Source organism: Fukomys damarensis, unplaced genomic scaffold (assembly GCF_012274545.1).
Source record: "Fukomys damarensis isolate Sample0158 unplaced genomic scaffold, DMR_v1.0_HiC HiC_scaffold_32, whole genome shotgun sequence".
NCBI lineage: Eukaryota > Metazoa > Chordata > Mammalia > Rodentia > Bathyergidae > Fukomys > Fukomys damarensis.
This window is the reverse complement of record NW_022900944.1, coordinates 32,397,761-32,424,170: the sequence shown is the minus strand read 5'-3', so window position 1 is coordinate 32,424,170 and position 26,410 is coordinate 32,397,761. Positions and strand designations below refer to the sequence as shown.

The window sequence follows — 26,410 nt, the reverse complement described above, 5'->3', positions numbered from 1 at the left end:
GTAACTTCAAACATCCACCACCTCCATCCTCTCATACTTAGAGCAGATCCAAGATGAGAACACTTTAAAGCTTCCAGAATACTTTTATTGCCAGAATTGAGGTACATCCTGCTCAGACCCCATACAGAGCCCACCACTCAGGACAAAAGGAGACAGATGCTGGGTACAAATACAACAGCAAAAACCCAGCTCCACAAAAACCTTATGGGAGAGTGGCACAGACCAGCCACTGGCTTTCACTTCAACCCTGAGGCTGGACTTAAATCTCAGCCTCTGGCCAAGTACCCATATAGAGCCAATTGCCACTAACATAGGCTCAGACTCTCCACCCCTGCTATCATGGGGAGACCCACGCAGCATCCCTGCAGAAGACAGAAAAACCCACGGTACCTATGCTTCTGGCTCTCAGGGGCTCACTCCAATCTCTGGGTTTGTCCCTTCATAGGAAAAACCACTGACCTGCCTAGTGGGAGCAGATACTGGGCAGGAGCCCCACCACTTCTTAGCTGTGCCAGCCCAGCTTGGAGACCTAATGGCAGGGTGGCAGTGAGATTCACAAGAGGGCAGCTCAAGGCAGCCAGTTGCCTCAGAGTTCCCTTTCTTCACAGGTACTCAGAATGCCATGGCATTGGGCCCTGCTAAGGGAGTCAACTTTAATACTGGGACCCACAGTATAACCAGGGGCATCAGGGCTCCTGGTAGCCATCTGTTGCCCAATCCAGACCTGGGCTGCTACTGCAGGTGAGAGAGGTAGTGAATGCCCCAAGTCCTGGGAGCCATGGAAAATAAAACTGCCCCTGCCTGCAGGGGGTACCAGGCTGTCCACCAGTGAGGCCGCAGGTAAGCCAGCAGCTGCAGCCACCCCTGTCTAATAGCAGGCCTGTATGAGGCCAGTGTATGGGAAGGGTCACCTGAGGGTCAAAGAGCTCAGTATATTCCTCACAGGAAGTCCAGGACCCAGTGGGTGAGGGTGGAAAGCCCACAGGGATAAAGGGAATGCATGGCCCCTGAGCTGGGGATTGAGGCCAGGTGCCAATCAATCCACCCTGCAGATCCAGTCTTGAGTGACACCAATTCCACCACCAGCAGCCTTCTTTATATCAAGGGTCTTTTGAGTCCACACTCATTTATTCCTTGTTCACGGCCACAGAAGAAAGCAACAGTACTTCCCAGGGCAGATGCTTCATAGCCCAAGACCCAGGATCTTGAAGGATTGGTTCAAAACTCTGCTAATTTTATAATCCATAACAGCCTCAGAGGCCAAGAAAAGCCCTGTGGCCAACCCATCCAGCAGCCCTGCCTGGCACAGGACTCAGGGCCCAAGAAGCACACGTTTCAGATAGGCCAGAGTGGTGGCATTGGCCAGCATCTCAATGTGCTCGCTGCCTCGTATCTCTTGCAATAATACTTGGTGCTCCTGCTGTCTTTTCCAGGTCCGGCAATGCAGGGCACTTTCCAAGTTTACAGTGCCGTCGCCATCACCAAAGTAGATTTTAGGGTCGTGATCTGGGAAGCTCTCATAGTAGAAGGAGTCTGGTGTGGGAACGCCGGTGCCATAGAGGCAGTGCAGTGGCACACCAGGCGGCAGCATGGCTTCAACCAGCCCATCTGTGTTCTGCCGCATGAACCAGCCATCTTCAAAGCCAATGTCCTGGAAGAACCGGTGATAGTCCCGCAGTGTATAGTTGGTTGTGGGTGTGCGTACAAATACCTTCTCAGGTGACCAGGTGTGGCTGTAGGGCAGCAGCCAGCTGGTGGAGACTGCAGAGCGCTGCTGCTCCCGAATCTTCAGTGACTCGATGACGGGGATCCGGTTGTTGTCTCCTGCAGGGAGAGAGGCCAGTCAGTCGTGCTGAGGAACACAAGTTGGCTGGGCAGCAGGCTTAGCACAGGCCGTCAGACCAACCTCTAGCCAGTGGCCGGGTCAATACTGTTTTCCTTTATTTTTGCTACATTTGTGAAGCAGACATCCGAGCCTTGTTTTATTTCTTTTTTTGTTACCAGGGATCAAACTTGGGTCATTGCGCTTGCAAAGCAAGCGGTGGAAACACAGCTAAAGCCCCAGCCTTTGTTTTATTTCTTTTGCATTTCTTCACCAAGGATTTAGGTATCACATACCCTCAGGGTAATTTATTATGTTTCCTCACCCTAGGAGAAGCCTCTTCTGAAGGTATGCAGTTATCATCCCACCTCAGGTACTGGCCTATTTAAGGCAGATGAGCAGGGTCAAAGCCCAGAGGCATTGCCGTTTTTATATTTTATCACAGTGAATAGTATACATGTTTTCCTTTTCTTAGTTAGGCTCAGACCAGCATTTAGTCAGATGTCTCATTTCAGCTCCTGCCTGTGCATGACCTGGGCAGCCAGACCTGAAGGAGACAAGGCAGGAGGGGAGGCAGCAGTTCACACAGGAATGAGACCACTGGGGGGAGAGGGTGAGTGAGCTTAACCGGGATCAGGGTGGCTACCCATCACTCCACCCTGTATCTAAAATCAGGGAGGCCATGGGACCTCAGCTCTGCCTGTGGAAGGTTGGCTCTAGGACCTCTGAGGACAGGGAAGCCTTGGGAATATATGGACTTCCACCTCCCTAGCCCTCACTCCCACTTACGGACTACCAAGGCCGCAAATGTTTCCCAGCATCTAAGGCAAAGTCTAAGGGGACTCAAGCTCTGAAAGGGGATGGAGCCTGAACTCCATCGTGGCTCCCTGTCCAAACTCTGAGATCCATACTTGACAGAGGTGGTGGCTATGATGAATCATCACTGTAACTGAATGTCTGAGCCATGGGTTCACTGTTCAGTTGATTCAGGTCAATACTGGGAGCAGCACTTGGCCTGACCTGATCACAATGATCAGTTGACCAAGCAGGTCAGGTAGTGCCACTGATGGGAGAAAGCTCATGAGATGCTTGGCATGGCCTTGCCTCATGGCCCCCAAAGTCAACATCCACAAGGCACCTACCCAGTCCTACCAAAGGGCAGAAAGTTTCCCTCCACTCCATGGCTACAGCTGGGAGGTTCTTACACTGGTTTTTTTCTTGTTTTGTTTGAGACAAGGTCTCATTATGTAGTTCAGCGTGGCAGCCATGAAAAGGCAAGTGGACTGACTTGTCAGGAAGGGGGTGACTTTCCCAACTGCCAGGCAAGGAGGATCTGCACCTGCTTCCTCCCTGCATTGCCCACAGAGGTTCCCCCTGCCCAAGATGGAGGTGTAACTCATAAACAGGAAGTGGTAAATCAGCTTCCTTCTCTGGTGCAAAGGTGACAATGAAGGATGGCGGTAAGTGAGAATGAGAAAGTACCCCCAAAACATTGGGTAAAACCCAGTTCAGCCAGCTAGGCTGCACTGTGTGTGTGTGTGTGTGTGTGTGTGTGTGTGTGTGTGTGTACAAGCAAGTACCTCTGTGACCAAGAGTTATGCCATTCCATGTACAAGGCGTAAGAAACTTCCATTTGCTCAACAATTATCCAATGTATACTTTACAATACTTTCGCTTTTCTGTTTTAAGCTTTTTGTGAAAATCAGTCTTGCCATCCTCAGTCATTTCTACATTGTGAAAGGCAACCGAAAAGAAGCGGCAAGGATAGCGGCTGAATTTTATGGAATAACCCAAGGACAAGGTATGGTCGTGCTAACACTCTTCTCTCTTGAGTAGAGCTTATCACTTGATCTGTGAGCCAATAAAAACATCACATGTATGTTTTCTTTTTTTTTTGTTTTTTGTTTTTTGGTACCGGGGATTATACTCGGGTCCTCGCACTTGCCAGGCAGGCGGTGGAACCACTGAGCTAAATCCCTGGCCCGCAAAAATATTTTTTTAAAAATGGTAGTTCTGGAAAGAAGAGGGCTGACCCAGGGAAGAGATATGAAGGGTACTGGCCTGGCAAGATGAGGAAGAAAGGCATTTCTGGGACTGGTCACCATCCTGGGCAAGGTAGGTCTTACCTGAGGCCAGGACACGCAGGGTCTTGGCCACACCCCCCCAGGGGGCACCCAGTGACACAAAGGTATGGATATACTTGTCCTTCCAAGCTTGTGGCTGCTGTTGCAGAAAGTATAGCGTGTACATGTTGCCCATGCTGTGGGCAACCAGCACCACAGGGCCCCCATACAGCTGGTACATCTCCTCAACCATCTCTTGGAGGGCCAGGAAGTAGTCCATGTTTTCATCTGTAGGCAAGAGTCAGGCAGAGGTCAGGTGGGAAGGATCCTAGGGCCTGAACCACTGACTATTCTTCAGGCCAGACCCAGGTCTAGGGTGTGGGAGAGTGCTAAAACCCAAATGTGAACCTTCTGGTCCTCCCTTATCTTCCATTAAGGGAGGACAAGAGGATCCTTTTCCGATTCAGCAATATCTTCCCCCATGCCTTCAATGAGGATTGGGAAAGGACAGGACAAGAATGACTATTGGGCTGGAGACCAGGGGACTAGGGGTAGGGAGAGCCCAGGACCAGAGGAGAAGTCAAGGACTGTGGTGGCTGTGACCACCTTGTCTCATCTCTCAAGATCACAGGGAGGGAATGAATATGACTTCTTACTTGGGGCACGGCGCCAATCATAGGGGGCCCCTCGGACATCTTCACCTCGTGTGTAGCCCCAGCCCACAAGGCTGTCCACCATAGCATGGAAATAGGAACCTATAAACAGACACACACATGGTATTAGAAAAAGTAGAGCCAGTGCCAACCACCCACACCATGCCACCACAGGGAGGTCCCTAGAGGAGGGCCACAAGCATCTGTGCCCACATTGATCAGAGACAGCTCACAAGCTATCCCTGGATCTCTCAGGAACCCAAGGGAGTTCCTCCAACTCTAGGAGCCCAGCAAAGCCCACAACCCCATCCTGTGGAGACCTTGAGCAAGAGCTACATACCCACACTGCTTCTGCTAGGGTCCAGGAACTCCAATGAGAAAGTCTTCCCAAAGCCAGGGACACGCACATCCACACCATCAGGAAAGTGGGTGGTCCCAGATGTTCTGTTGTAAACTAGCCTGTCAGGATGGGATATCACAGCAGTGACCCAGAGGTGACACTGAGCTTGGTGTGTCCCACTACTGCTCTGTGACCTGAGTCATACACCCTTCTCATCCCCAGGCTTGATTATACATACAGTACTGTAAAAGAGAGACCAAAAAATAGCAAAACAGATTTATAAGCCCAAATAAAGACTGCTACCAAAGCTTACTCCTGACACTGAGCACAGGATCCTGTTAAGGCAAAATTCCGTTCTCTCCAGTGTTACATACTCCAGACTGAGGGTCTTAACCCATCAGCTATAAACTTCATATTTGTCTGCAGCAGACAATCCACCCCTGCAGACACCCATGGATCCAGACACTGCCAGCTACCAGACTGTATCCCAAGGCAAAGGAGAAGGTAAGCACAGCATACAAGAGAACCAGCCAGGGACCCTGCCCCAGGGCTTAAGCACTTGTGGCTGCTGTATAGATACATGCACAGGGCCCAGAGGAATAATGAAGGAAGGTGGAGACAGGAGAAAGGCCTTGTGTAGACCCAAGTGGGTACAGCTGGGTCTGACTTGCTCTTGACACTGGACTCATCAACCAGCCTCCTCTCAACCACACAATCCATGGAGGAAGGGAAATGAATTACACATGATCTTTTCAGTATCCTGGCACCATATCACCTGCTAACAACTTCAAGAGCCAGTAAATGACACATGGAATCCCAGCTACTCAGATCCCTAATTGCCCTTTGTATAACAAATTATCATAGACTTAGCTGCTTCTAACACCACACACGTTATCTCATAGTTGCTGTAGCTGCAGTGCACAACAGAACCAGACAAGAGGGACCACCCCCTAACTCGGGGCTAAGCACATAGCTGCTCCACCCTTCCATCTCAAGTGAGGAGTAAAAGATCCAGAGAAATTATGGGGATGGAGTAGGGGGAGAGCTGCTTCCAGGACAGGAACCCTGCTCTGTCCTTGCCTGACACCAAAGAGGCAAGTATGCCTAAAAACACCCAAAGTTCATGGTGGTCATCTTTCCACCCCCTCCCCAAGATCAGCCATATAAAGACTACTAGACTCCTAGCAATGACCCAAATAACAGGACCCGAAGACCTACTCTCTCCCATCTGTAGATTGCCCCAATGACCACCTAGAAAATACAGAAAACTGTCCTGGAAAGCCAAAGCAGCTCTGTGCTAGATGAGAATCTAAAGCTGGGCATGGTGGCACACACATGTAATTCTATTTACTAGGAAGGCTGGGGAAGGAGGATTGCAAATTTGAGGCCAGTCTGAACAACTTATTGCGAATCTATTGGCCAGGAGTTGTAATGTACCAGAAGACTAAGGCAGGAGGACTGCTGAGAGTTCAAGGCCAGCCTAAACTACATAGCAAGACCTTGTCTCAAAAAAATAACACAAAAGAAAAACAAACAACAAAAAAAACAAAAAGAGACTCATCTCAAATAAAATAAGCCAGGAGCTGTGATGAATGTCTGTAATCCCAGTACTTTCGAGGCTGAAGCAGAAGGATCACAAGTTTGGGCCCCACCAAGGCAATTCAGCAAGACCTTGTCTCAAAATAAAACATAAAATTTTAAAAGACTGGGATATAGCTCAGTGCAAAGACTCTAGATTCAATTCCCAGTACCATAACGAATGGATGAATGAAGCTGGGGATGCAGCTCAGAGGTATAATGCGTATGGGGCATGTGCAAGGTCCTGGGTTTCATCCCCAGTATGAAAGTGGGGAGGGGAAGAGAGGGAGAAAGGAAGAAAAAAATAGGAAGGAAAGAAGAAGGAGGAAGAGAGGGAGACAGAGGGAGAGGGAAGGAAGAAGGGAGGAAGGGAAAGAGAAAAAGCTAAATGATCCAGAGGACTATTGACGGCAGGCAAGCCCTTCTCAGTATCAGCCCACACCTCAAACTGGCAGTACCTGAGGCCATGTCTCCAGCACAAAAATAGAAATGCAGCTCAACAATCCAGAAATAACTTGATCACACACTGAGGAAGAAAGAGTCAATAAAGCAGGCAACACAAACAACAGGGAAGGGCAGGGTACCTCAAGAACCAACCAGGTGGTCTCTGGCAAAACTTTAAAAGTCAGGCATGGTGGGGCACACCTGCCATCCCAGCACATAGAGGCTGAGTCAGGAGGATCAACTGTGAGTTCCAGGCCTGCCTGAACTACATAGAGACCCTGTCTCAAAAAACCAAACCAAACAAAAAACAACAACAAAAACCTTTAATTCACAAAGCTCCACTGAACTCAAATATATACTGTCATTACACACCCAGTAAATTCTCCGTTCTCTTGATATAAAGATAAAACAGAGATACAGAGAATATAATCTCTCCTTTTAGGGAACTCAGTGTGGGACAGTTACACAATGCTAGGTCTGAATTCTGATTCCAACACTTTGCTCAATGGCTGTAGGCAATCTGTAACTTCTTTGAGCTTCCTGATTTCCTTTTAAGTTATTTTGAAGTGCTTAGTCTTTTTTGAAGTGCTGGGGATCAAACTCAGGTCCTTGGGCATGCCAGATTAGCACTTAAACTACACTCTAGACTCTGTAAAGCAGACTTAAAAACAACATTTGTGGACCAGGGATTTAGTTGAGTGGTTCCACCACCTGCCTTGCAAGCGCAAGGTGCCAAGTTCAATCCTGGGTAATCCCCCCCAACAAAAAAAGCACTGAACAAACTAAAAGAAAAACAGCACTTGTGTCACCAGAGTCTGGCAAGACAAAAAATGAAAGAAAGTAGTCATGTGTCACTTGGGAAACCTTCCATGAAATGCATCACTTGGCAGTTTTATTGTTGTATGAACATCAGACTATACTTAAACCAGACAGTATAGGTCAATTATGTGGCCTCTTGATGTAATCATAAGACACAGTAAACACAAGATGTATGAGACTGCTGCTGGTGTGACATGGCATATGGTTTTACAGTAACCCTTTTTGTTACCAGGGATTGAACTCGGGTCCTTATGCTTGCAAGGCAAGAGGTGGAACCACTGAGCTAAATCCCCAGCCCTCACAGTAAACCTTTTTTTTATGAGTCTACTAATTAACAATGAAAAGTATAGTATAGCAAATACATTAACAGTAACAGTCATTTATTATTAACAAGGTTTTTTCCTGTTATCAAGTATGTTTGTTATTTATACCAGCATCACATAAATATGTTTCACTATCAGGTTAGATAGCTGCAACACTGTCACTAGCTAATAGAAGTTTTTCAGCTCCAAAATACTCTTTAACTTTTCTTTTGTGATACTAGGGATTAAACTCAGGGCCTTCACACTGAGCTACATCCCCAGCTCTTTATATTTTTTAAGTTTTAGGGCCGGGGATGTAGCTCAGTGGTGCCACTGCCTGCCTCACAACTGCAAGGTCCTAAGTTCGATCCCCCATGCCAAAAAATAAAAAATATTTTATTTTGAGACAGGCCCTCATTAAGTCCCTAATTTTCCCAGGTTGGGCACAAACCTGTGATCCTATTTCAGCCTCCCAGAGTGCTGGGATAACAGGCATGCACCACCACATCTGGTTTTCCATTTTTTTGTTTTGGTATCAGGGATTGAACTCAGGACTTTGCGCTTGGCAAGGCAGGTGGCCAAACAACTGAGCTAAATCCCTGGCCTTTCCGTTATTGTATATGCAGTCCATTGTTGACTAAAATGTCACTATGCAGCACATGACTATAAAGTACACAGTGTCTATATTTAATTTGATAGAATCATCCATATAAACACAGGTTGCCATCTGAAAAGTGTTAAAAGAAACTTGCTTATAGCTGGGCATGGTGGCGCATGCCTGATATCCCAGCATTCAGAGGCTGAGGCAGGAGTACTGCAGAGTTCAAGGCCAGCCTGAGCTACCTAATGAATTCAAGGTCAGCCTGAACTACACAGTGAAAACCTGTGTCAAAAAAAGAAAAGAACCATACGTGTGTCCTGGGAAAAGGAGAGATTTCACAAAGGGATTGGAGGCAAAATTTAAAGGGCAGGGCCAGGCTGGGGATTTGGTTCAGTAGTTCTGCCGCCTGCCTTGTAAACGCAAGGTGCTGAGTTCAATCCCTGGTACAAAAAAAAAAAAAAAAAAAAAAAAAAAGTAATTTTTTTGGGATTTCGTATAAGATGTGGACTTCACTGGTGAAAAAAAAAAAAAAAAAAAAAAAAAAAAGATGTAGATTCCTTATGGCAAGAATAGTGTGCAAAGACATGGAGGCATGGTACATCCCAGAAACAGCAAGCTGCTGGAAAAACAAGGGTGGACTGAGGCTATGGATAGGGGTTGAGGGACAGAAAGTATAAGGCTCATGGGCCAAGGACTGAACTGGAGGGGAGGGCCAAGAACGGCAGAAAGAGGAAGAAAGTTCTGCTTGGAATGCAGAGATGCTCCCAACCAGATCAGATCAGACTGAAGGCCTGGGGAGGGAGGGAGCAGGGTCACTGACCTGATGAAACAGGAATGAAAAGGGAACAGACTCTGGAAGCCCCTCTGGCCCCCATCTGCATGCCCCAGCCCCCACCTGATATTGTCGACCCAGCAGTCAATGATGACCGGAAGCAGGAGTTCAAGGTTCAGCCAGAGCGTGAAGTAGCTGTCGGTCCTTTTGGAGCAAAGGTAGTGCACAACCGTCGGCTTGTCCAGCTTTGCTTCCAGCTGGTTACCCAAATCACCAGGTACTGCAGGAGGACAAAGGACACATGTGAGTGATGGGCCTGGCAGGTAGAGATCCCCAAGAACCCTAAAGTCCTCAGAAGATTCCCCAGCCATTAGTACCATGGCAGACCTTGCAGTTCCGCTCTGCAAGTTAAAACTTCCAGGGGCCAGAAAAATGAGAGTAGGGCCCCTGACACAGAAGCCAGGGTACCATCTTCAGGAAGAAAAGCTGCTAATGCTGCAAGGCACAGAGTAATGAGAAGGTAGCCTGCGATCACATACTCTGCTGGGGCCTTGGGAGAGCCTGGTGTGTTTTAGGGGAGGTCCCAAACACTCTCCCCAACTCCAGACAAAATACTCCAATACTGCTGGGCATGGTTGCACACACCTGTAACCCCAGCACTCAGGAGGCTGATGCAGAAGGATTGCCATAAATTCGAGGCCAGCCTGGGCCACACAGAGAACTCAAGGCCAGCCTGAACTGCACAGGAAGACCCTGTCTCAAAAAACAAATAAGGAAAAAAAAAAAAACCAAAAACACCCCACTACCACCATATCTTTACTGGAACATGGTCCTGGGGCCATTGAGATTAATGGAAGGGGGTTCAGGATGAGGCTACTTTCCCAGGCTGGGCTTCATTTTACCTGTCAAGTAAGATACCGGAATCAAACCTTCACAAATACAAATACAGTTTCTTAAGTAAGCAGACCCAGAAGAGAGTTCTGACTAGAACAGGCTTGGAAAATGCTTCTGGGTTTCCCAGAACCCCTAAAGTCTATCCAGAACTTCAGCCCTATCGTTAGATACAAACTTTCAAGGATGAAACCTAACCATCCTCAAGGATTAAGACAGCCATTAAAGGCTACAAAAATAAATGAACAAACAAACATACAAGGCTTTATTTACCCTGAGAAAGGAAGTGGGAAACATGACAGAGCAGTGGGCCAATGAACCAGCCAGAATTGAATCCAGAGAAAGTATCCTTGGACAGGTTTGTGGGAGGAAGACCATGAAGAAAAACACTGTTGAGAGAAGCTTACATGGTACCTGCTGGCTTACCAAGGTCCCTACTCCTTGCTAAAGAGCTCAGTAAACTTCCAGAGGACTGATTATCAGGAGGGCCCCAGCGTGGTTGACAAGCCTGTGTTAGATATGGCTACCCTGAAGTAGCACCTCATGCTGCCAGTCCTGGAGGGGTGGGTGTGAAGAGATTCCAAGGAAGACTTGACCCCATCCCAGGTAACACACACAGAGCCCTGGGGCCCTGTGACACTCAAACCCATCCCCACTGCTTTACTGCTCAGCATTCAAACCCCTTCACAGTCTATTTATCCCATTAACCTTTCAGGCACACCTGCCCCCACAAGCCATGCTCCAGATACTTCACAGACACAGCACCACTTAAGATCCACAATCACTTAGTGAACAGCTAGTGCTAGGATCTCCCAGGCATTCACTGGACATTGACTGTGAACACAGCCCAGCACAGGGCATGCCTTCTGTGAGCACCAGGGTGACACAGGAAGCAAGTGCACCACCTACCCTCACCTTCCTTCATGATGTGAAGGGCAGAGACTGGGAGTCCCCAGCATGATAGCCTCTGGATGACTTGTCAATACATCGGGCAGATTACTATCTCCAACAAAGGGGAAATAGATTAAAGAGGAAGTCACAAGGTCTGCTTTGCCAGATACCCTCATCCCGTCAGGCTATGTGGCCACTAAAATAACAGTGGTCACTTCCTAAGACCCTCTATCAGGAACTAGGACAAAAGCCAGGCATGGATCTTTTACCTCATATAACCTTGGAAGGGTACAAATTTACCCCCACTTAATGAGCAAACAGGCTGGGAGAATTGGGAATGGGTTGCCTACCATCCCCTCCCCCTCCCAGGGTTACTTGTGGCTTTTGCCTTTTTCAACAACTCAGAACCTACCACGAAAGGATTTTTTTTTTTTTTTGAGACAGGGCCTTAATGAGTAGTTCAGGCTGGTCTTGAACTCACTATGTAGCATAAGGTGGTCTCTAAATCACAGTAATTCTCCTGCCTCAGCCTTCAGAGTGCTGGGATTACAGGTGTGCACCTTTATGCCTAGCACCATAAAGGATTTTGATCCTCAGGATGAGAAACCTGCTCTGTGCCTAGGAGCAGCTTATCCATTGCCCACCAGGAAGTCTCCCTGAGTTCATATCCGAAACCTAACTCCAGAGAAGATGGCCAGGTAAGGATTCCAGCTGCTCAGGCTCTTCTGTTGCAACCTAGGATAAGCAAGGACTGGATGAATTAATGAGTACATTTAGACCAATCCAGGTAAAAAGGCTGTGTAATGTCCTTTTCCCAGTGTCACAACTCTCATACTTAGAACTTCTCAGGCCCACACATGGCTTCTTGTGACCCTTCCAGGGTAAAGTCCAAATGACCCAAGGAATCACAAGCTCAGCACAATTCACCCCTCACCTCACTCCACTCCAGCCAGCCAGAACTGTTCACCTCTCTCCTAATATACAGTTCCCTGTCTGACCTCAGTTTCAGCATACTCCGGGAAACCCTCTTTGACATCCACTCAACTACACTGGGTCAGCGGATTCTCTGTTTCCCCAGCACAGACTTTGTCTCTGAGGGTCACTGTTAGGTTTAATCTGGAAGCTTGGAGCAGCAAGGCTAAGTCTGTACATATTCAGAGTAAACCTAGGCCCTGAATCCCTCTTGATCATTCATTTCTTTGCCTGGGGCTGGCCAGGACCACCTTGCCAGCTGTTTACCCTGCCCTTCTGTGGTACGCATCATCCCTATTTAAATATTCTCAACAGGGCAATGGGGATTTAGTTCAGTGATACCGCACCTGCCTTGCAAGTGCACCTGCCTTGCAAGCGCAAGGTCCGGAGTTCAATCCCCGGTACCAAAAAATAAATAAATAAATAAAATTCCCAACAGAAGCGGGCCAGGGATTTAGCACAATTGCCTCACAAGTGCAAGGTCCTGAGTTCGATCCCCTGTACCAAAAAAAAAAAAAAAAAAAAAAAAAAAAAAAAAAAAAAAAAAAAAAAAAAAAACATGGGAGCCAGGGATTTAGCTCACTGGCATACACACTGCCTACCTAGCAAGTGCAAGGTCCTGAGTTTGATCCGCAGTACCAAAAATACATGAAGGGAGGGTTTGTCATGTTTCAATAGACTCAGTATGTAACATATACCTCAATGTCTCTGTTCTCAGGAGTGGTTGTCTACCAACACTCCAGCTCTAAATGAGACAGCACCTAAGACTCCCCAGACAGAAGTCTCACCCTGGTCCATCAGCACAAGTAAGCACTGTCTTCCTGCACAGATGCCAGGTCTGGGACCAAGGAGGGATTGGGCAGGGGAGGTTACTTAGCCCCGGCATAGTTTGCTCTAATTAGGCTTGGAAGGGATGAAAAAAATATGCCTATTTCTTGACACCTGTTATGGTTGTTGTCCCAACACTCTCCCCTGTCTTTAGCCATCCTTTTTTTTTGGTAGATCTCCTCCCTCAGGCTCCTAAATTGAGGGTGAGGAGGAATGAAGTTGGTGGCCAGCTTTGGGGGAACTACCAATCCCTTCCCCCAAAGAGCTTGCTTCCAAGTAATGCTCTCTAAAACACGGAAGGAAACATAGGTCTGGAAGTGTAGAGGATAGGATGATAGCCTCCTAGATAGGCCCAGATCAATGTGGAGGCTTCTCTGAGGCCTCCCTGCCCACCCCTATCAATCCTCCGGGGTGGGGCTGACTGGCCTCAGTCTTTCCAGCTAAAAATGTGGTTGTGGTGAGGCATAGCTTGATATAAAAAGGTGGAGTGGAGGCTGGGTGGAGAGGGGCACACCTATAATCCCAGCACTCTTGGAGGCTGAGGCAGGAGGATGGCAGGGAGTGGCTACATAGTGAATTCAAGGAGCCTGACTACATACATATGGGACCCTGTCTAAAAAAACTAGAAAGACAGGAAGGAAGGAAGGTAGATACGTAGGTAGGTGAAGATAACCAGAAGGTACCTCTTCCATTTTTTTACAAGGGTCAGGTGGCAGGCTGACCACACCCATGCTCAGCATGGGGTGAGGTGGATGGACAGACCCAGGTGACAAGACAGACATCAAGACACTCCTCCATTCCGTGCTTAAAACAGATGCAGACGAGAAGACAGCCCTTCCCTGCTCCCGGTCCTCTCGGACCGACCCACCACGAGACGCGCCCCTCACCGAGCACCACTGGGGGGTGACGCTGGACGGAGAGCGCAGGGTCCGCGAGCAGCATTAGTAGCAGCAGAAGAAACATGAGGCCACTCGGGGGGCACGGCCACGCAGCAGGGGGAGAGGCGGCTGTCCGTGGCGTGAGACCGCTGGGGCTGCAGGTCGGACGTGCGGGTTTACAGCTCCCGGCTTGCGCCTAGGCCAGGGTGACGGCGACGTGCTTTTAACCCCACCACCAGCTCCCCTCAGCCGCTCGGGGCGGTCCCTCCAATTAAGACCCGCCTCCCGTACTCGGCCTGCCAATAGGGTCTCGCCCCCGGCGCGTCTCTCCGGTCTGAGCTCATCCTTCCCCCGCCCTTGCCCACTTCGGGGCCTGCTTCCAGATTCGCGTTGCACGCCGAGCATATCGATCGGCAGATGCTGGCGAGTCCTGGCTCCTGGCTCTCAGCTGGGCTCCCGAGCTCACGCCCGCTGTGTTCCCAAACAAGCCCCTTGGTACTCGAGGTCCGAACTGCGCAGTTTTCACTCCCGATTCCTGGCGCCTCCCTGACCCGGAGGATCGGATACTGACCTGGCGAAGAAAGGAATACGGGGACTGAGATAGCCATGGCTGAGTGACCCTTGTCAAAGCAAAACGAAGCGTGGCCTGGGCAATCACTGGGCCGTGGTTGACCAACACTTGGCCGGCACCTTGTGGGACCCCTATATCTGTCCCCCGAGGGCCTCTAGGTTCAGCCAATCCCCTACACACTGCCTTGAAGTTAGATGCAAGTTACCCTGGAACTGGCACTGCAGAATGGAACTTCAAATGTTGAATTTGTTTTCTTGTAGAGATGGACAATTTTTCCAAATTTGGTCCTGCTGAACTCGTGACCAACACTCTCTCCTCTACTCACCCCCGAAAAACTGACAGAATATGCAGATACTGATACCAGGAGACCTGGAACTCAGCTTCCTTTCTACAGGAAAGGGAACAATGAGCTGAAGATGGCTCAAAGTGAAAACGCAACCGTGGAGGGTTGTATTATTACTGTGTCCCTTTCCATTCTGTTCCTTACCCTAAAAGGCCCTTGCCCACCCGCACACAAGATAGGATCTGAGGCAAATGGGCCCCTCTATCTCCTTGCAGCTAGTTTTGAGTAAATTATTTTTTCCTTTTTAGTAAAATATATGGCCTCCTTTGATTTGATCAGTGCTGGGCAAAAACCTGAACATATGAACCTGAGTAGCTGGAAACAAGGTCTTTCTAAGTCAAAGATTTGTTCTCTGGGTTTAGGGACATAGAGTATGGGATAACCCGGCAAGATGAGGCAGTTTGGGAGCAGAGTTGGGAATGAGCTTGCGCCTGGACCTACACCATGCTGACCCTACACCATGCTCCATCTCTAAATTTCCCTGCAGAGTAGGAGGGGTGTGGAGCTGCACTATTCCTGCAGACCTGTACATCCACAGAGGACACCCAGTCCTTGCACCAGGAATCTGGGGCAAACAGAACAGGCAAAGGTCCAATAGGAGATAATACACCAGCACCCATGCCTCACTCTGGCGTACAGGGGCCAGAGTATTTGGGGAAGGGAGGTCTTGATCCTCCCTGTGACCCTCCTGAAGGCCAGCTACAACTGGTTGTCCCTCCCTGGTCCCAAGACCTCTGTCTCACCACTTCCTTTTTCTTTGTTTTTGGTACCGGGATCAAACTCCGGTCCTTGTGCTTGGGAGGCAGGTGACAGAACCACTGAGCTAAATCCCTGGCCCACCACTTCCTTTTTCTTGGTAAACAACTGATGGTGATGAAACCAATCACTGCCTTGGCCTTCCCTCCTGATTTTTTTTTCTTCTTTCTTTCTTTTTGGTACTTCCCACTGAGTTACAACCCTTGACCCTTTTTTATCTTTTTTTTTTTCCTTTTTTATTTTAAAACAAGTTCTTGGGCCTGGGATTTGGCTCAGTGGTTTCTGTCTCCTGCCTCACATAGCATAAGGACCTGAGTTCGATCCCCATTACCAAAAAATATATATTCATTAATTAGATAAAACAAGATCTCAAATTATAAGTTTTCCAGGCTAGGTTTAAATTTTCAATCCTACTGCCTTGGGTTCTCAGTGTGCCAGAATTACAGGTGTGTACTACAGCACCTGGCCTCCCGAGTTCTTTTAGTGAAACATTGTCATAGTGAAATTTGTCAACACTGTCCTCCTCTCTTAAAATCTAATTACCTCTATTTCAGCCCCTGCCTTCCCTATCTTCAACCCTGACACCAGCAGAGGATTGTTGAAAATTGATCTGTTGAAGGCCTACAGAAACCTTCAACAGAAAGTTTGATCTGTTGAGAGACCACAGAAACCCTTTTGCCAAGACTAGGGACAGACAGATGTCGAGAGCTAAGGGTTATGTGGGGGAGGGATGGATCAGGGTGACCTGGACAGCCTTGGACCCTGGCCATAGTCTGAATGTCTTGCTGTCCCAGTGTGGGCTTTTTGTTGTTGTTGTTGCTTTGTTTGTTTGTTTGTTTTTGGTACTGGGAATCAAACTCAAGACCTTGCACTTGCGAGGCAGGTGGCAGCACCAATTTTTTTTTTATTTTTGAGATAGGGTCTTACTATGTAGTTTAGGGGATTTAGCTGAGTGGTTCCTCTGCCTGCCTCACTATGTAGTTTAGCCTGGATTTAAACTCACTGTGTAGCCCAGCTGGCCTTGAACTTCTAGTGATACTCCTGCCTCAGCCTCCCAACAGCTGGGATATTACAGGCATGGACCACCACACCAAGCTCCAGGATTTGAGGGGGGCGGTACCAGCGTCTAGCATTTTTGACATAGAATAAAACATAGTTCCTGACCTTTTGTGGTTTTTTGAAACAGAGTCTCACTGTGTATTTGAGACTGACCTGGAACTCACTATGTAGCCCAGGCTGGTCTCGAACTCACAGCGATCCTCCTGCCTCAGCCTCCAGAGTGCTGGGATTACAGGTGTGCGCCACCACGCCCGGCTATAGCTCCTGACCTTCCAGATGGCAAATATGCTGCATTCGAGGTCTTACAATATCAAGGAATGAAGTGGCAAACCAAAGGAAGAAGTTAAGAGAGTTTTACCGAAAAGGAGAAATAGAATAGCTCCTGGACTTTCAGAAAGGGTCCTAAGTAAGTCGTCATTAAGGCCCTTTGTGAGAGGTTTGTGATTTTATACAGCAAAATCACAATGTGGGTTCAATGTGGGTCAAACTATAATTATTACAAGGAGCTAAATTAGATAGAAATTGATATACAAAAAAGATAATCTCCTGAATTTGGAATAAAAAGAAATTAATATACAGTCAGAAAGGGAACTGGGCTGTCAAGGAAGTCAGCAGAAAAAATAGACATCACGGGCTGGGGATTTAGCTCAATGACTCCATGCCTGCTTTGCAAGCACAAGGTCCTGAGTTCAATCTCTGTTACCAAACAAACAAACACAAAAATATAAAATAGATAGATAGATAGATAGATAGATAGATAGATATCAGATTATCACTGGGAGGTACATCTGAAGAAGACCAGGCCTCAAGCTATAGATGTAATGACCAGGCCTATATGTCTCCCCTAAGGAAGGGCTAAGTAGCAACTTGACTATACTATAACTGGTATCACCTGGTCCAGGAAAAGTCAAGCTAGACATCAATCACCCAGGTGAGTGACCAGCGCACCAGGACCTATCCCTTCCCCAAAATGCCTTTGTTCTTTCCATGTACCCTTGCTAAATGACCTGCTTCTCTATTGGATCAACATTAGTTAAATGGCTATACTTATAATCTTATTGGTTAATTATAGTTTGACCCACATTGTACCCACCTCTTATTTTGCTCTATGAAAAATTCTTAGAGAACTGGCCTCTTGGTGGCAACCGCTTTCCAGAATGCCTCGTGTCTCTCCGGATCTATTCCTATTTCCCAATAAAGCTTTCCTACTCTTAACTTCCCTGTCCTTTGGAATTCAATCTTTTTTTTGTTTTTTTCCAATCTTTGATTTCAGGGGACACAAACTCAGCATAGTTGACATCTAGCAGGTTGGGAGTTATATTTTCTCCTATATCATAATCAACCTAGGATTACAAGTATAGCCTCTTAGGTAGTATTGATCCAATTGATCCAATAGAGAAACCAGTCACATAGCAGAGATATATGTAAGGATCAAAGGAGTTCTTAGAAAAGGAAAGGAGTATAGCACACACTTGTAATCCCAGCACACAGGAGGCTGAGGCAGTAGGATCACTGTGAGTTTGAGACCAGCCTGGGCTACACAGTGAGTTCCAGGTCAGTATCAACTACATAGTGAGACCCTGTCTCAAAAAAAAAGAAAAGAAAAGGGAAGTAGTATAGGTCCAGATGTTCTAGTCACCCACCTATGCATCTGATGGTCACTGGAACAGGTATTACTAATTACAGTATAATCTCAAATTGTTTATCTCTAGGGAGGGGAGGCTTATAGCCCTGGCTATTGCTTTTCTATCCTGAAGCCTGGCTCTCATCATTTGCCTCCAGCCATGATTATAATGTCTTTACTTTTTGCGCTTACTTTCTTGCGCACCCACTCCCTCCTCGACTATGTTTATTTCTTTGTAATTTAGCTGCTTATAATAGTTTCAAGTAATTATGGGCCCCTAGAAGGATTGTGCCATTGTCAGGAGGGGTTCACTGGTGGCCCAACCCCACAAGTCAGGCAGATGTTACAAAAAGTGATTATTGGAGGAGAGGTGTCAAGGCCTGGTCAGCAGTGATTCTTTCTGGCACCAGGTCAGAAGGTAAGCATCACACTTTTGTTTTTTGTTTTGGTACTGGGGATCAAACTCCAGTCCTTGAGCTTGTGAGGCAGGCAGCAGCACCACTGAGCTAAATCCCCAGCACAAGCATCACCCCTTTTATAACAACCTAGCCTCTACTCAGTCCCCTAGCTCCAGATTTAGGTCATGCCACACCCTGGGTGCTTCCTTGCTGCTCAGATTCCTAGCCTAGTGGTTGACCACTAGCTAGTTCTACCCTCCAAAAGGCAAACTACCCTCAACTCCACAGCAGCCTCTTCACTGGGTCCCCAGTTATGCCCTGACTCCTTTGGGTTGTTCTACACATGCCACTAAACTTTAAGTCAGGCCCTGTCACTCTCCTAACCCCATTCACAACCTTCCCAAGGTGTGTCTCAGTCATGGTGAATTAGGATGCTGCAGGGTATTCTGGGCAGATTTCCTGACTTCCGCGCCCCCATTTCCCCAGCTTGCTCTTCTCCAGCTTTGATGGCTTCCTTGCTGCCTATAACAGGCAAAAGGCTAACCTCATTGCCCCTCAGGACTTCTGCACTTCCTAGAGTGAGACCACCCTGTATCCTCCAGTTTTAGAGGGCCGGGGATTTAGCTCAGTGGTGCAGCCACCTGCCTCACAAGCACAGGGTCCCGAGTTCTATCCTCAGTATAAAAAAAAAAAAAAAAATCAAATCCAGCTTTAGAGTCTTTAGAGTTCTACATTTAGGCTTCAACCCAGCAACCCATGAAATTGAAGCATCCTCTCCCTGACTTTTACTGGACCATAATATAATGACTGCCAAAGCAAGTTCTTGACCCGTCCTTTCTCCATTTTATCCTTGGTTTTGTTTTGTTTTGTTTTGTTTTTGGTACCAGGGATCAAACTCGGGTCCTTGTGCTTTCAAAGCATGCAGCAGAACCACTGAGCCAAATCCCTGGCCCTATCCTTAGTTTTGTTTGTTTGTTTGTTTGTTTTTTTGGTACCAGGGATTGAACTCGGGTTCTTGTGCTTGCAAGGCAAGCCACTGAACCACTGAGCTAAATCCCCAGCCCTCTATCCTTAGTTTTACTAGTTACTGCCTAGCATAGTTTAGCACACAGCAGATTTTTTTTTTTTCACACTGGGAATTGAACCCAAACCCAGGAGAAATATGTGCCAAGTTTATGTCCCCTAAAATCGAAGAACAAATTCCAAAGGACAAAGGATGTTAAGGCCAGGAAAAGTTTAGGGAGTGATAGCTCCTGAGAGACAGGAGGGGACTGGAAAGTGGGTTCCTTTACAAGTGTGTATGATAAACAGCAGACATTTAATATGTGTTGAATTGATATAGGGGGAATAGATGTAACTGCCAAACCTCCTAGATATCCAAAGCACGAGTTCATGTTCTCTAAAATCAAAGGATGAATTCAAACAAGTTACAAGAAGGTAGACTTTACTGAAAGATAGTTTCTGTCTAAGAGAGACAGAAGGGGTACCCGGAAAGTGGGTTGCCCACTGACCCTGCTTCTCAAAGGTGTTCTATGGGACAAAGCCACAAGGTGAGGCAGGTTCAAGGCAGAACAAAGCTATAATCAACTAATAAGATTGCAGGTACAGCTACTTCAATAATACTGATCCAATGAGAAATCACAAGGTGGGCAAAACTGATTATGACAAGTATAATTGCTTAGATAGATTATCGATTAAATGGGGATCTAAAGGAGATGCAAGTCACATAGCAAGCATACAAGGAATGAGCGTGGATTTTCGGTAAGGGGTGCACCAGGGATCTTGGAAGATCTTTGTCCACTCAGGTGATTGATACCTATTTAAGAATATCAATCACTAGCCAGGCGTGGTGGTGCACGCCTGTAATCCCAGCACTCAGGAGGCTGAGGCAGGAGGATTACTGTGAGTTCGAGACTGGGCTACTTAGTGAGTTCCAGGTCAGTCTCAACTACATAGTGAGACCCTGTCTCAGAAAAACAAAACAAAAAAAACACAAACAATATCAATCACCGCTATTCATCCTATTCAGGTGTGGTAGTCAGGCATAAAGCACCACCTTGGACGCCATTTTAGTTAAAGGTTAAGTGTGCCCTCTCGATAAAGCAGGAAAGGCCCAGAGTCATCAAAAGAACAGCACATATTCAGGAAAATGGTCAGGAACAAACATCAAGTATGAACATTCCAGGTTGAAGAGATAGATGACTCCTGTAAAGATTAACCATAGCCCTATACTGTGTCACGAAAATGGCATTCCTATAGAAATTAACCACAGCTCTGTACTTTGTCACAGAAATGTCAGCCTCATCCTGTGCAAACTATATGCTCTGTTTCTTTTTTCTAACCACTGCCTTTGGCTTCTGTAATTTTGCTTGTTTCCACCCCATCTAGAAACATAAAACCCTCTTGTACTCTGGGCTCCAGGCACTCTCCAAGTCATTGCGTGAAGGGGCCTTCTGGCCAGACTAATAAAGGTCTGCTTGACACCATTCTTGGCCGCAGCTCGTTCGGTTGTGTTGTCTCGCTGTTGCTGATCGGTAGTTCCTCAAAACCGTTTGGTTAAGATCCCTGGTGGTCGTACAGTAGTTTCTCTTCTTTTACAGTGATGGCCTTCAGTGAATGTGTCTTGATTATCCTTCACATTGACGCCTCAGGGCCAGCCCTGTCTAACTACTTACAAGATATCTAATTAACTTATTTATCTACAATACTATGAGTAAGTGACCCCCCCACACCACATACACACACAGGACAGGGTTCTGGTGCCTGCCAGACATGGAGAAGAGATAAAGGATGGAGGGAGTGTTCAGCAGGGCTGGATGTGAGTCCTGGAAAAGACTGGGAAAGAAAGCGGGTGTTTTTGTGGAGGGAACACTCTGGGCAAAGGCTGGAAGTGGGAATAAAGTCAGATTCATCAGCCAGGCCCACCGTGATACCCTCTTAGGTGAGCATACAGCCAACAACCTCCGCCACTCTTGGCATCTGCACTTCCCCTCACCAGCCCACACTCAAAACTCCTACCTAAGCCAGGTGGGGGCTGGACTAGGAGCAAACAAACCAAAATCAGAACTTCCACATTTGGAGGGCAATTGCTTTTCCCTAAAGCTCGAGGCTTGGTAGTGCCCCTGAGGTGGGATAGAAGAAATAAAAACTAGGTACAAAGGAGACAAAGAAATTGAGATTTTAGGGCTAGGGATTTAGCTCAGTGGTTCCATCCCCTCACAAACACAAGGTTCCAAGTTTGATCCCTGGTACAAAAAAAAAAAGGAGATTTTAATGCCTAAATTTTTGTTTTGTTTTAATTTTTTTTGAGGCAGAGTCTCGCTATGTAGTTCAGGCTGGCATCGAACTCATTTTGTAGCCCAGGCTGGCCTCGAACTCACAACAATCCTCCTGCCTCACCCTTCCAAGTCCTAGGACTACAAGTGTAAGATTGCCATGAGTCTGAGGTCAGCCTGAATTACTTAGTGAGACCCTGTTTCAAAAAAAACAAAACAAAACAAAATAACCCCTGCAGCCTTAAGACACTCAAGCCTTTTTTTCATCCCAGGAAACTCACTCAAAAAAATTCCTAAAGGTCCTTTTACAATAGAACTATAAACCTATAAACAGGCACCACACCTGTCCTTTTCAGCTGTAAATTGCTCTTCCTCCACCCCCAAGGAAGCAGTAATATTGGTGGGCAGCATCTGGACTACAACCACATGTAGATGGCTTGTATAGTATAACCTGACAGACAGGAGAATACACATCTTAGCTCATCCCTCTTGAAGACATCCCCTTAATGTACCACCTCCAGCTTCGTTTCTCCGAGCATCTACACAATGCTCTTGACTGGATCCTAGAATAATCCCTTCTCAAGCCTCTTTTAATGAGGTGCTCTGAAAATTCCTTTTCCAAGACAGGGAACCTGCAAATTTACTTTAAAAAGGGTGAGCTTAGATTACAGGCCAATGCCTGTAATCTCAGAATTTGGGAGGCTGAGGCAGGAGGATCTAAGCAGGAGTTTGAGGTCATACTGGCTACATAGTGAGACCCTGTCTCAAAACACAAAACAACAAAACAAAAAAGGGTGGTATGGGTTCCAAATTTCAGCTTCTAAGACCTCTCCACCTAGCTCAGTATCAGCCCCACCCCCTTCCAAACCTCCCTGGGATCAAGGCAGGACAAAGTCTGATTTAATCAGTGATCCAACCCTGAAGCAAGGGGACCAGAACACAGCATCTGATCTGGCCCAGGCATCAAGGAAGGCTGTCTGGGAGAAGAACCATTAAAAATGAATCTTGAAAGGTAGGTAGTTCCCAGGACAACGAAGGGATAGGTAGGTAGTTGAGTGCTCCAGCAGCCCCAAGATCTTAAGAATCAAAATATGTTCAAGAGAAGAGTGGGCCAGAGTGGAACAGAGATTGAGGACCCTGAACCAATCCTTAAAACTGGGCCAGTGTTCAAGGAGCCAGATTCCAAAGCCAGAGGGAAGCAGCTTTGGGGGCAGCATGTGAGGCAGATCTCCCCCATCCAGGTGCACTGTCCTCCAAGTCCAGCACGCTTATCCCACCTGTTCCTCACCGTGGGGTTCTGGTCAGAGCTAGCGCGCCCTCTGGTGGGCACTTAGCAGTGATCTTGCAAAGATGTGGAAATGGGAAACCTGGGTAAGGTGGGGGCAAGAGAAAAGAGCCAAAGCTGCACTGGATGCTCAGATCAGTAGTAGTGAGGTCAGCTGGGAGCTGCAGGGCCACTGATGTGGAGCGGCTAGTGTGGGTCCCCTGGAGTAGCCTCCAGTGTTGAATCTTGTTCCTTCGCGAATGTTTTTTTGGCCAAAAAGAGAAGGAAGCCAGGCATGGTGGCACATGCCTGTAATCCTAGCCTTTGGGAGGCTGAGGCAGGAGGATTGCTGTGAGTTTCAGGGCAGCCTGGGTTACACTGTGAATTCAAGACCAGCCTTAACTACACAGCAGGACTGTCTTTTATTTATTTATCCAGTACCAGGAATTAAACTCAGGACTTTGTGGTTGTCAGACAGGCATGGCACCACACCCCTGGCTTTTAGCAAGACTCTGTCTTAAAAATAAAGGAAGACAGCACTTTTTCAACACTCCTATTCTCCCAGGAGGTTGCAAGAAGGCTTCTACCCTGTGTTTGCCCAGGCTGTCACTGGAGCTCGATTGCCTTTAAAAGGGATCCAGCCCCAACAGGTCTCAAAGGACTATTGTGTGGCCCATGAGATTGATCTTTTCTTCTGGAGTGCAGGTTTTGGAAAATGCTTCTGGCCTTGTTCTGGGCCACTGGGGCCTTGCTTATCTCTCCCTGTAGCTATCTCTTATTCATGCTTCAAGAAGCCTAGAAGGAAGTGAAAAGCAGGTTGTGGGAAGGGGACATTTATCAGCGAATTACAGAAATTTCAAACTACCTAAGGGATCCCTGCTATTGAGAGAGGTGTTTGTTTTGAGACAGGGTCTCATTATGTAGCCCAGGCTGGCCTTGAAATCACAGAGATCCTCCTGCATCAGTCTCCTGTGTGCTGGGATTACAGGTGTGTACCACAATGCCTAGTTTGAGGGAGGTATTCTGAAAGGCGAAAATAAGGAAGAAAAGCAGAGGCCAACTATTAAGGGAGGAAAATCCACAGATAATACTCTACTCACTACTCCAAAGGCTCTGTAGTCCAGCGGGACTTATTGATGGAATATCTGAAGGTGGGAGCAGCAACACCATTCACTGTCAGGCCCCGTGATTTGCAAGGGGGACAGTCCCTCCTCGAGGATCAGATGTTTGGAGAGAGAACACATGAGTAACGAATAAGTTAGTTATGAGCAGAGGGGCACGAGTTGTTCCCAAATACTAAGGTTACCTCAAAGAACCTATTTGAGTGAGGAACTCAGCAAAGGAGCCACTCATTATTGGAACATTTTCCATTTTCAAGAAGTCAAAGCACTGTATTGGGAGTTACGGTAATGGGGCGGTTGGATGGGCTTGTTGGTACTTGGAGTAACGACCCTATACTGCCAACCTGGTGCTTTGGGCTCACTATCCAGCCAAGACCTGGACATGCATGAGTGTCCCACCAGTGTGAATAAGGACAGCTGGGGGTGCCACAATGGAAGGGTCACTCTAGAGGGAGGCTTTCTGGATGTCGGACGTCCAGACAAGCGCTAACCAAGAAAGAAAAGGGGCTACCTCAAACCTCAACGAGTGGGCGCGCTACGTGGAGCGAGACTGAGACTAGCAGAGCCAGGAAAGCCTTGCGGAGAGGCTGAGGCTGTCCTGTTGGAGCGGGAGCCCAAACAAGGAGCAATACGTACAGGGGGTTGTTTCAGGGACCAACGGGTGTTTGTGGGGTTGGGAAGGACAGCTGAGGGGAGGCTGGCTAGGGAGCTTGGCCCAGTCCTGACGCAGGCTCGCTGGGGGATAGAAGGGGTGGGACCTATCTCGCGGCTGCTCCTAGCTGCGCAAATAAATATTTGACATTCCAGTCTTACTGGAGGCGGGGCCCAAAAAGGGACATCCTCCCCTCCCCCGGCCTGATGGCTTAGTGTTTTGCGGGATGGGGACTCGCGCGCAGGCCCTGATGCTGAGTCTGGGGAGAAGTTCTCTAAATCACGGGAAACTGTTGGTCGCCCGAGGCCTTTTGACAGGAGGTCCACCTTCCACGTTCTCCTGGTCGCCTTGTCCTGGTGAGAGTCACTTCCGTCCCGGAGGCTGCTGTATGGCAAGGCTCTCTGACCCCGGGCTGCGGCCTTTCCCAGAGCCCGAGCTGGGGATGTACCCAGGTCTTCGGCTCTTTTGTCCACAGGCCCGGATGTAGCGCCCTCTTCCGAAAGCACAAGGTGCGACTTCAGCCTCAGACTCAGGTCGAGTTTGGCATCCTACGTCTGCTTTTGCCAGACTGGAGCTCCTTTTCCAGCCTAATTATTAGTTTCTCGGTCACTTAAATGGGAGAATTTGGGAAACCGGGCAAAACGGAGGTATTGGGTTTAGGTTGTTGCTCCTGATGGAGAATGGATCTGCCATTCAAACCTGCGCCCTCAACCCTAGGCCTTATTGCCAGCCAGTGTGTTCAGCTCTCCAGGCAACCAGCCAGTCGGAAACAGGCAGGCGCCCCCACGTGCGGTAGGGCTGAGGCTCCAGGCAGCCACCACACGTTCCTCGGTTCTCCACTTACCCAAAGTCAAGGCTTGCGCGCTTGGGCTCGATGTAACCGCGCTTTGTCCTGCGGGCACTTCACTTGCCCAAGTAAGGGCCGGCCCTGGCACCTGTGTGAACAAGTCCTTCCCTCTGATCTCTGGGAACCGCCCACAGTTCTAAGGTCCCTAGATCTCTGCTGCCCTCCTCTTCCCCAACCGGTATCTGATGATCCCTCCCACAGGCCTCTGAGAGGCACCTGGTAACTCTCACCAACCCCTCTGACCCTCGGTGGCTTCCATCAGCCCTAAGCTGGCCGTCGTGACCCCCTCTGTCCCTAGAGGTGACTTCCACAAGTCCGATGTGACTCTCACGAACTGGAGAAGGCTTCTGGTCTCGGACGTCCTTTTGCGGAGGCCCCAAGGTCCCTGTGGGAAAAGGGAGGAGGCGGAACGGGCTCGCCTCAGGAATCAGGCAGGACTAGACCAGGAAGTGGGAGTGCAGGTTCTAAGCGCGCTCCCAGATGGGGAGTGTGAGTTCGCAAATGCTGGGCTGGGTTTTGGCCCTTCTCCAAGGCTCCCGAGCCGCCCCAGGTCACGTGTCCCGAGCGCAGCCAGGTAACTCGGGGAGAGAGCAGGAGGCCGGTGTCTGCCCCGCCCGGCACCGCGGGCGGGTCCCAGCAGCGCCCA

At 48.1% G+C, this 26,410-nt stretch overlaps 2 protein-coding genes across 3 annotated transcripts in view; one reads left to right on the top strand and one right to left on the bottom strand.

Annotated features, from left to right (window-relative positions):
* On the bottom strand, positions 1–26,281 carry Pla2g15 (phospholipase A2 group XV). Of its 2 annotated transcripts, XM_010612307.3 has the most exons (7): positions 25,762–26,281; positions 24,245–24,355; positions 9,518–9,674; positions 4,879–4,997; positions 4,542–4,640; positions 3,949–4,173; positions 1–1,824 (listed from the first exon to the last, which is right to left on the bottom strand). In XM_010612307.3, exons 2-7 carry the CDS (start codon positions 24,312–24,314, stop codon positions 1,313–1,315), a joined length of 1,182 nt encoding a protein of 393 aa, XP_010610609.1. In that variant the 5' UTR covers positions 24,315–24,355; positions 25,762–26,281; the 3' UTR covers positions 1–1,312. The 2 variants fall into 2 exon arrangements, with proteins under 2 accessions (XP_010610609.1, XP_010610608.1); XM_010612306.3 differs by lacking the exons at positions 24,245–24,355; positions 25,762–26,281 and adding an exon at positions 13,864–14,109 and having other exon boundaries at positions 2–1,824.
* Esrp2 (epithelial splicing regulatory protein 2) overlaps positions 25,144–26,410 on the top strand; it is a 7,155-nt gene continuing 5,888 nt past the window's right edge. The window contains exons 1-2 of the mRNA XM_010612378.2: positions 25,144–25,400; positions 26,063–26,338. Of these exons, the coding sequence (XP_010610680.1) occupies positions 25,144–25,400; positions 26,063–26,338 (533 nt within the window). The remainder of the gene's footprint in view (positions 25,401–26,062; positions 26,339–26,410) is intronic.